At 31.5% G+C, this 11368-nt stretch overlaps 1 protein-coding gene across 3 annotated transcripts; it reads left to right on the top strand.

The window, feature by feature from the left end:
* The first annotated feature begins 2481 nt into the window (after window positions 1–2481).
* On the top strand, window positions 2482–6516 carry LOC120082671 (Iron-sulfur cluster biosynthesis family protein). 3 transcript variants are annotated; one of them, XM_039037932.2, is made up of 5 exons: window positions 2482–2928; window positions 4432–4661; window positions 4957–5078; window positions 5196–5304; window positions 6146–6516. In XM_039037932.2, exons 2-5 carry the CDS (start codon window positions 4485–4487, stop codon window positions 6209–6211), a joined length of 474 nt encoding a protein of 157 aa, XP_038893860.1. In that variant the 5' UTR covers window positions 2482–2928; window positions 4432–4484; the 3' UTR covers window positions 6212–6516. The 3 variants fall into 3 exon arrangements, with proteins under 3 accessions (XP_038893860.1, XP_038893859.1, XP_038893861.1); XM_039037931.2 differs by having other exon boundaries at window positions 2486–2928; window positions 4437–4661; XM_039037933.2 differs by having other exon boundaries at window positions 2642–2928; window positions 4451–4661.
* Window positions 6517–11368: the final 4852 nt, after the last annotated feature.

Genomic DNA, 11368 nt, shown 5'->3' with positions numbered 1-11368 from the left:
TTTATTGAATTTTCAGAATAAGTTCCATTGTTTACATACCACGAGTTTTAGGACATAAAACCCAACATGCTCAATAAGCCTCCCATTTCAGGGGTAAGATTGGGTAGATAGCTAGGGACATAAGATGCAAGATGGGTTTCACTCTTATCCACTTTTAGGGATAGTAGAGAGGTTGTTCCCTTAAGTGCTGACTCCAGGTCTTGAGCAAGGGGCCACACCCTCTCATAGGGCCAAAAGGGACTCAATTTAGTGATTGGATCACAAACTAATTGTTCATTAGAGGATCAGTGGGACTTAAGGAACAAGATGTAATCTCGGAGGTAGAACAGCTTTTAACCCAACTATTATCACGAACAACCTATGAAAGATTGACTTGCTGGATCATTGAAGCTCATGATCTGTAGGTTCATTAGGTCCCCTTACTAGTTCACAAACGGACTAAACCTTAGAATAGCGTGATGAAAGAATTTGAAACATTCAAATTTGAATTGAGGGAATCAGTAATTATATATGATATAATTACACGTTTAATTGACGAGTTAAACGAGATTGGAGAATTGGATAATATTTAAATGTGATTTAAATATTATTTACATGAATAGAGATTCATGTTAGAAAAATGGTGTTGAATTAATTTAATATTTGATATTAAATTAGTATAATTAATTAAAATTGTTTAATTAATGATTTGAATTTAATTTATTTAAAATTAATTTTCTTTAAAATTAATTATTAAATATTAAATTTTGAATTAATATTATTATTTTTCCATTTTCTTTTTTGAAAATTGATTTTAAAAATTAAATTGAATTTTTTTATTTAAAATTCAATAAAAAAAATGGAAAATACCCTAAATGGGATTTTTCCACATTAGACATTCATTTTTCCATTCAAACTTAAGTGGGATTTGTGTCAAAATCCTAGGGATTCTTATTGCATGAGTGAGTTGAATAAAAACCAACTTGTTTTGCTGAAAAATGAGGCCATGCACAGGAATTTTGGAGCTGTTTTTGCTGAAGAAAAGTTCTTTCATCTCTCTAGCTGAAAATCTAAAAAATTCTCTAAAATTTCCTAAAATTCAAGTTTATTTTGAGTTTCATCACATAATCTAAGGTCCTAAAGAATAGTAGTGAAGATCAAGTGGTGGTCTACAAGATTTTGAAGTCTAAGGTTGAAGCTGAATTCATGGATTGAAGAAGGTCTTCAAAGGTATATCTTCAAACCCTAATTTTTCCTTATAAACATGCTTTCTTAGATGTTAAAATTGATAAATTAGAGTGTTTAATGATTCTGTTTTCTTCTGCTTATTGCTTGCTAACTCCAATAAAATCGACCCCCATAATGTATACATACTGTGAAGAGGTAATTCATACAAGTGAAATGCATGAAATATAAATTTCTTTTTTAAAAAATAAAGAGTAAAAGTATAAGAAACTCTATTCATTCATAGTGAAAATATCAAGAATCTTATTCAAACTCAAAATTTATCAATTTCATACCCATCATAACTAAACAACTACATATAGTGGTGAAAAAAAAATAGATTTTACCATTACAAAAAGAAGAAAAATGTAGAGAAATAGATTTTTGGAGTTTGCAGAAAAGAAACAAACTTGAAAGCACCTCATAGAAATAGAGCCTTCTTGGGATTTTCATTTATAGTTTAGAAAAAAAAAAAAAAAAAAATCAAAACAAGGTGCAGATATCACATACTTCACTTGTTGAGCTTTGTCGTAGGTGCTTTTAGAATTTCATAATCTTCTTCACTCCATACAAAAAACTGATCGCTTTAAGTAGGCAAATCCCTTCATCTCAAGCTGCAAATATCGTTTGCAGTTGAAAGTAATATGATTTTTTTTCACTATTCGTCGCTTCGTATGCCTGTGAGATTCCTTCTAATTTTTTAAATATAAAATCTAGGAATGGTAAAACTTTTTGCAGGATCGGATTTCGGGGACGGAAAATCCCCGATTTGATCGGAGACGAGGTCAAACCAAGAATTTAAATCGGATTCCTGGGGATGGGGTGGAGATCTCTGCTCCGTCCCCGACCCCGAACCCGAACCCGATCTCGATCCCCATCTTCGTCCCGATTTTTTTAATAGTTAATATATATATAATATATTATATCTAATAATAATAATAATATATTACTAAAACAATATGTTTAAGGTTTTTTTTAATAATAAAAAAACATGTAATATTCAATTTAAACAAGTATGTGTAACAATAATACTTATTTCCTATATAAAATTTATAATTTCAATATAAATATTAAATTTAGTTATTTTAAATAATAAAAATAATAAAATAAAAAATGAGAATTTTTCTTTGCAAGGACCTAAATCTCCAAATTGAAGATTTCTTGACCCCGACCCCCACTCGAGGAATGGGGCAGAGACGAGGATGGGGAGTGCATCCCCACCCGGCCTCTACTCTGTTGCCATCTCTAATAAAATCCCAACCTCCAAGATAAATCTTCCTCTACAAGAATTTTTTTAATATGACAAGTTTGTCCTTTTTTTTTTTATCCTTGTGAGTTATATATAAATAAAAATTGATTAAATAAAAGAGTCTAATTGCAACCCATTAAAAACTAGAGGCAATTGAGCAAATGGAAAATTCAAGAGTGTATTATAACCAATCTCATACTTTAGAGTGATTTGTGCCATTTTTTTTAAGAACTTTCAAACTTTTTTCTCAAAAAAGAAAAAAAAATATATTAAAAAATCAAATCAAAATAATAATCCCACATCCCATTTCTCAATCGTCCCTTCCGAGGCCCCGCAAGTTTCCATCGCAGCCTTCACGCGCCGCCCCGACTCCTCCTTATCTCTCGGCGCCGGTTCTCCTTCTCTCTCTCCATGCCGCGTCGCAGCTCTGTTATTCGTCTCTGATTTTGGTCGCCTGCTACACCCTTTCGTCTCAGGTATTAAAATTTGTATATTACAGATTATGAGATGTTTTTCGTATACCTGGTTGTGAAAACATATGACATTTCTTTGTTACGTGTTGAGTTAATTGGTTATTTTTACTTCAGTTCTTAGAAACAATATTGTTTAAATAAGGATGGTTTAATTTAGATATGAATAGGGAAAGCTAGAAATTTCGTAATCCTGGACCACGTTTAGATATGAATAGGGAAAGCTATTCATAATCTTGATTTTGGATCCAAACTGAAGCTCACTGGTAATGTTTAAAACAAGTTGACCCAATAATTAAAATTGAGGGGTTGTAAATAAGAACTTAGGAAGAAAGAACTATGTGATTTTCTGTATGAGTTTGTTGTTAATGTTGTTTCGATTACATTAGCTATGTTGCAAATATAATATTTTGGAAATATAATTAGTAAGCTTTCACTCTGCTTCAACTGGTCTGAATCAACCAATTGTTCCCTGCAGCAAGGTAGTCCACCATTTTGGAGTATATTTCCTTATAGCCTGAAACACAATGCGTAGTTGATTCTTGCTTCAATTGCTCGACCAAACCGCCTGTCTATGACTTCTCAAATACCTCAAAATATAGTTTGTTATAATTACTGCATGACTTGCAACTTATGGCTCCATTGAGCCAAATTGTGGTCTGCAGTAGTTCGTTCCTCAAACTAAGTATTAGCCATATGTTCAACGATTGAGTTGTCTTAGTTAGCGATATGGATAAAGCTTGGGTGGGCAAGATTTAGTCCCAAGCATGTATACTTCTAGGGGCCAACGAGTACTTATCAATATTAATTGGGGAAGAAATGATGTGGTAGGGGTTTGAATATATAATCCGCTACTCTGAATCGTGTTAATTAACTAATGAACCCAATTGATTATTATGGAAAGTTTAATCTTTTGTTCATATTTTAAGTATAATATAGAAAGTTTAACCACTTGTTCATATTTTTAATATGGATAGTTATTTTGAATGACCAATTTTAGTAATTGGTGCGTTATATGTGGGTTTCTCTTCTTCCACTTAACTTGTTCATTAAGTGTGTTGATGTTTGGGATCTCATCACCTTTTAGCCTCCTATTGGGTTTGGTTACCCCATGGCTCATATAATCTTAATTGAGGAATCATATCGTTATGGGAAGTTTGGAAACGGTCAATTTTTATATTGATTCTATTCAAATTCTGAAGGCTTTAATTGCTATAAGTTTTTATCTTTTCCCTTTATCACATTGAATCTTACATCTACGTGACATTAAGTAAATTATGATAAAAGTTGGTTTTGAAGAAAAATTTTCTATGTCTGGAGTCAAAGTGGTTGGTTCTTGTGTTTTGCACGAGTGTTGCTGCTAAATGGTTGTTCTGAAAATATTTTATATTTTTATTTGGAAGGATAATTAGCAGATTTGGAGTGGGTTAGTTAAAATTATTGTTTTTTTTATTAATATTTTAATCACTTGAAGTAGCATTTTCCTCATTAATGAGTTGATGCCATTAGCACAGGGATTTTTAAGCAGATAAAGATCAAAACTTGAGAGTTGAGCACAAGGGATGGCCTCTAGATCGCTAATTCAGAGGGTAACACCATACTTGGTGGCACGTATCCGAGAGAATCAAAGGCTTCTTAGCTCGTCTGTTTCAGCTCATCAAGAAGCATCGTCTTCATTGACATGTCCATCTCCATCTCCGTCTGTTGATACCATTCACTTGACTGATAATTGCATTCGGGTATTCTATACATATATCCTCTTTGACATACATTTGGCATAGGAATTCTTTATCCATTTCACTGTTGTCCTCTAGGTTAGTTCTTAATTTTCTGGATTATTCTCTTATGGTGCACCATTCGGGCCTATAGATTATGGGTTTTAGGATGCTAATAAATTGTTGTGCCTTTTAGTTTCTGAAGTTCAAGTAAAGAATTTGAATTTTGATCCTTTCGCTTGTTACTAGTTCAACCTGTATTGGGGTTCATTGAATGGTCTTGATTTACATTTTTGCTTAGTTTTGACATGCCTCGCAGAGAATGAAAGAATTGCAAGATCCGAAGGAAGAAAAGATGCTTCGCTTGAGTGTAGAAACTGGAGGGTGTTCTGGATTTCAATATGTTTTCGATTTGGATGACAAAACCAATCCTGATGATAGGTTTGACAAATATTATCTCAGTGATTACTTCTTACTTGGGTTTTTTGCGTAAAGATTGTTACTGATGTTTGATTTTACTTTTTAAAAAAGTTTGTCCTTCTCTTTTCATGTTTGCAGGGTGTATGAGAAGGAGGGAGTTAAATTGATAGTTGATAATATCTCATACGATTTTGTAAAAGGAGCAACTATTGATTATGTCGAAGAGCTGATTCGTTCTGCTTTCATTGTAAGTGAAACGTATCTCTCATTATTGCTGGCTCACTGCTTTTGTTTAGATATGCTTATTATTTTCATACCAGTGTGTGGACCATAGCGAATTATAGTTCTATGACATCTATTCAAGTAATGGAGTGATGATCAATTGCCATCCTTAGAATATCTATCCTTTGACTATTACACCATGCCGTTTATGAAATCTCTCTCCCTTCATGAGTACTGTTAGGTATCTAAAGTATTATTTACTTTGAGAAATATTATGAGGTGCAAATCTTCCAGCCCTGTGAAACTCTTCACACTGTAGAACCTTACCTGAAATGATACATGATGCCCACTCTCGCCTATCCTTCCCCATATGTATGCATGCGCCTCGGCTTCTAAATGTTGTGGTGGCATTCTCCATTTTATCCTTCCTTGAATATATATGTACTGTAGGGGCATAAGTCATAACTTAAGCCAAAAAGAGCTTAGCTTAGCTGGTATCGGTATGTGCTGAAGACCAAGAGGTCCGTGATTCAAATCCCTCCACCTTTGTACTCAGAAAAGAAAAAAAAAAAGGAGTCATAACTTAGGAAAAATTTCCTACGTCACGATAATATGAAAACTGTTCTCATTCATTAGAGCTACACCAATGTCATATAAGAATGATGTGGGTATGGCAATAGCACAGAACTATTTAGGAAGGAAAATTTACGGTGTAAACAAAGAAAGTAGATAGTGATACCAAAAAATTCTTAAAAATTTCCCCTTAGAAGCAACACATTTTACCCTAAAGTTTCCTATTCAAACCAAAATATCCCATCATAATAGATTTACTAGTGCTGCAAAAGTTGAATTCTTGTTACGTGCAGGTGAGTACAAATCCAAGTGCTGTTGGTGGGTGTAGTTGTAAAAGTTCTTTCATGGTCAAACAATAATCATGTCAAAGCTTCCTTCAATTGGACCCTTTCCTATAAGAGACGTAGAAGTAATTATCAAACGCTGACCTGAAGGTATGATGAGTATGTTATCACTTGGTTACTTCTATTAATAAGCTTATGTTTTATTTATGACCATTTCATATATCATTTTATACATTCATGTTCTTGTACCACTTCTGTATCATCTGAGAACTGCATTCTTTATTGCATCAAATAAGCGAAAAATATCCTGATTGGTTGTAATCGAACTAGAACTTAAAACTTTCCGCTTATTATGAGAATGAGTTGGCAATAATTACTTACACTGTGAACATAGAAAATTTTCTGGATACTGGATTCATCTTCTGAGTAAACCATTTCTAATTTTGTTCTCACTTAGAATTCTCCTGAATATGACTATTAGTATCACTATCACTAGGTTTGGGGGATAACTGACTATATATGAGAAGATGTCATGATATTCTTGTTTTTAGACAAACACATATACTATTCAAGAATCTTAAATAAATCCATGGTTTCTTAGAAGCTCATTGATTGGTGTAACATCATAGGTTTGGATCTTAGGGCATGTTTGGGATTGATTTTGAAATAGTTAAAATCACTCTAAAACATATTTTTAATTATTCGAAATCTATTTTGATGATATGGAAATTACATTTAGAAGTGTAAATTAAACATTAAAATAATTTTGAATAATTAAAGCACATTTTTTGAAATGATTTTGAACATGATAAAAGTTATTTTGACAATTTCAAAATCACTCCTCGACATGCACTTATATGAGTAAGATAACTGTTTACTTCAAAAACATTGTAAGGTTTGTCAATATTGTTATTGTTCAGAATCCAGATTCTCATATTTATCTCAATTATAAGGTTCGCCAATACGATGAAATGCCGAACAACCAAGTTATATCATATTTTTTATGATAAAGGTCGAGGAAACTTGTCGTTGATAGTTGAATTTCAATCATTTCTTCTGTAAACTCGACTTAAGCATCGATTTGAGAATTAGACTACTTGAGCAAATATGCCACATTGGTATATTCTTTGACTTTGACAATTATTTTTTTGCAAGGACAAAGAAATGTATAGGGTCCCCTTATTTGAAAATAACATGTCCAAAGGTCTGAGTTTGTGGACAAGAAAGGTGCAAGCCATGATGGCAAAGCACATGGATGATGCAAAAACAAAATAGTATCACATTATGAAGTTAGACCTTTTCCTTTCTCATTTGGTTATAAAATGGAAACTTATGGTAAACCAATCGTACAATGACTTTAGAATTTTGGTGAATTGGGTTTTTAAATAATCAGGGGATCGTTGTGGTTGTCGTTTTTGTTTTTTCCCTTGTAAACATTTTTTTCTTTCCTTTCGTGAGATAGGATTATACTTCGAACAATATCTCGTTTTGCTTTTATTTTATAAATATGTGAAGAAAATTATATTACTAACATTTAGATAAATATTGTCACTTCAGATGATTTTAAGACATTCCTTTCTTCCAGTTCATGTTATCTCGTGAAAATTAATATATCGTTATCCTAAATGATGATATCATTTCCAGCAATATAATTTTTAGTTCTGTAACATAATTTCAACAAATTTATTTACTTAAAATAAGTTTGAGATAAATTAATTTTGAATATTATAAATATATATATATTTTTAAATAGTGTAATTGTTTTAAATGACAAAACTATTAAAAATATTTTTAAAATATAGTAAAATGTTACGATAGATACTGACATTGGTAGATGTTTGTCATTGTTTATTGTTGATAAATAGTGATATTTTGTTATATTTGTAAATAAGTTGATTCATTTTTCTAACCATCCTTTTAAATATTGAAATATTGAAATATAATAAATCATATTACTTGGAAGATATTATGAGATGAATTGGTATACCAATTCCAAAATGCCATTATTATTACAAGTTGAATGAACTTTGAAATGGCATGCTACAACAATCACCATCACTAGGCTCTCACAAGTAGATTAGCTAAATAGAGGAAAAAAAAAAAAAAAAAAAGAGACGAGATTTCAAAACCTAATTGATCTAATTAAAAAATTATATGTAGTGAAATTATCTTTCTCTCTTTTCTTTGTCTTTATTTAAAATATATTAACATGATTTTATTAAGGAAAAAATGAAAAAAAAAAAAAAAAAAAAAATAGGATCGAGTGAAGCTGAAGACCGAAGTGGGAAAAAAAGTGTTTGCCATTTTGTTTTGTAGTTGTGTTTTCCTAAATTTTGATAATTGAATTTAACAAACAACTAATATTAAATTACACAAGTTTAAACACGAATTTTTGTCATACGTATCAAAACATTTACAAACTTCTAATATATTAAGTTTGGCCAATCACAAATTATCGTGTAACTAGTTTAGATTTGTGATAAAAATATATATTTATAAAATTAGGACCCTTACAAAGTTACACATTGCTTCAAATTAAAGTAAAAAATAAAAAATTGGCAAATCAAATAATGTCACTTGTCTTTGAATAATGTGAAGTAGTTTAATTAACGTGTGCCACGTAGGAATTAGATCCAAAGTTAATTTAGTCCGAGCTCACTCAAAATGGATTGGGCCGAAGTGAATATAATTCAAGCCTATTAAAAAGAAGTGGATTATGCCCAAATAAGAAAGTCCAAGTCTAAAAGAGGCTCAAAGTCAATCAAACCCATACTAAGCCGCTCAAAACTCTACAGCCATTCTTTTTATTCATTCACCTAGATGAATCAAAATCAATAGCTAAGAAAAATGATTAACTAGATAAATGGCAAAATTTAAGGTTTATTTTGGACAAATGGTAAAAAAAAAGTAATAATAATAATTATAAAAATGGAAAAACCAAAAAATTAATAAAAAATAAAAGTGCAAAATTGTCAAAAATATCCCCACTTGAATTAAAAATCCCAACGTTCACATATAGAATTTGAAGAGTTTCTAAACAATTAAAAAACACCAAAATACACTATAATTAAATTACTTACCAAGGTAATTAATGCACCTGCGAAACCTCAAATCAAGTCCTACTTGACAAGATCGATACACAACCCAATGAGTTCATTCAAAATACCAAACAATCTTCCCCAAAACAACATTAGGAATTTCGAAAATTTTCAGCAAACACCAATAAACCGTGAAGTGAGAATGAATTTCTTCTCGGGCGACCAACCACAAACCTTCCCTCCTCAATCCACCTACAACAAGAAATCTCTGCAAACTCTTACAATAATCGCGTTCATTCCAATAAGTGGCTGTAAAATAATGGAAGAAATACACATTCTCATATACACTTTCCTCTAACTTTCGTTTATCTGTCTAAGGGAAATCAAAACTCATAGTGTTGAAAGGGATCCCAAAAGTGATATTTTAAAAGCAGAAGCACGATTCCAAACAACCTATTTTGTGGAAGAAGAAACACGATGATTTCCATGGTCTTCATATCGTCTTCATAGGTAGCGAAATCAAAAACACCATACAATTTTTCTTTTCGACAATGTACTACAATCTCCTTTATTCATTGTTTCAAACCATTAAAGATAACAAATAATTGCTGAAAAGGAATGCTTGGATGTTATATGTAGAGATGTTTATATTTTTAAAAAATAATTACAGATTTAGGAAATACTTTTAAGTTAATATCTTATTTGAAATCTTTTGAAAAACGGAAAGAATCTTTGATATACCAAAATATTTCTCTACTTTCTAGGATTCTCCAACCAAAACAGAATATTAATTGTTTAGCAATGTTTTTTTAACTACTAATTTAAAAATAATAGACCTTTTTAAATGCATTCAAAGAAAGATTAAAGTTATGAAAAAGAGAGAATTGAAGGAAGAACAAGGGCCAGTAAAAGATTGAGGGATGTTGGAATAAGTGGTAGAAAAAATCGACAAACAAAGAACCAATAATTCTCACTAGTGAAGATGAGGTATGTTTCTAATTTCTATCTACAATGATTCTATAAAAGAATAACATAACAACGTATGTACAACCGGGAACGCAAAAAACAATGGTTGGAGGATCATTAGAGTGCCATCAACTGATATTATAGGTAAACGGTAATTTCATGCATCTAAAGAAGTGGCAAGAGCCATAAAATAATACTTAAACCTACCTTGATCATCTGTATATGTTCCTGCAATGAATAAAAGTAATTCCATGCATCTAAAGAAGTAGCAAGAGCCATAAAATAATACTTAAACCTACCTACCTTGATCATCTGTATATGTTCCTGCAATGAATAAAATTAAAAGTGAATATCTTGGCAATTTAAAACGTAGTTCGAATAAATTACATTGTATTTGGAAGAAACCAAATACCTAAATTTGTTTCAATCAGTGCACTTGAGAATGCTGACAAAAGAGCATAGGAGGATTCTGGAGTACCCCTAATAGAATTCAAAGTAATCTCACGGCCTCTCTAAGCCTTGTTGTAACTTACATTCATACTGTGATGTCTTTTCATATAGCTAATAACATCACATGGACGACATGGAACCTTGTCATTCATTCTAAAAAAAGACTTTGTACACTCAGCAATAGTCCAAGATGTTGCTTGCCTAAGATCATCTTTAACAATATCGACAACACGTTGTGGGTATTTGTGAACTTACGGACCATCCACACCCCACTTCTCTTGTACACCGATGCACATAGATACCAACCACAAGACAAATCCTTGCATCGAATATCAAATGACGTACCATTTGACCTAATCGTAGTAAGTTCAGAACTATTATTAAGAGAAAGGAATAAATAGCTTTTTTCATACAGATTTGTTTCTAAAGAGTGAACCTTCTTTAATGAAAATTTTAGATTAAGAGGATTCAAAAGCTTCATAACCAATTATTTTAGTATTCTGATTTGACTGTTGGATAGAATGCTTTATTCCTGCTAACTCATTATTCAAATACATTGTATTTCTAGAAGTACTTCTACCAGACGATACAGTGCAAACAACTACACATAAATCATTATGGGAGAATTTCAATAAAACTAACATAAGCCACAAAATATCCTTATCTTCAACAATTTGAATAAGATTCGAATTATTGGAATCATCACAGTAAACTCTCAAACGAGACATAAAGAGATTAGAAAACGGAAAAAGCTTACCTTGTAACCTTGAATACAATC

The sequence above is a fragment of the Benincasa hispida genome, chromosome 8 (assembly GCF_027475165.1).
Source record: "Benincasa hispida cultivar pf3 chromosome 8, pf3_genome.v1.1, whole genome shotgun sequence".
NCBI lineage: Eukaryota > Viridiplantae > Streptophyta > Magnoliopsida > Cucurbitales > Cucurbitaceae > Benincasa > Benincasa hispida.
The sequence above is the reverse complement of the archived record's forward strand: the minus strand, read 5'-3'. Positions and strand labels throughout refer to the sequence as shown.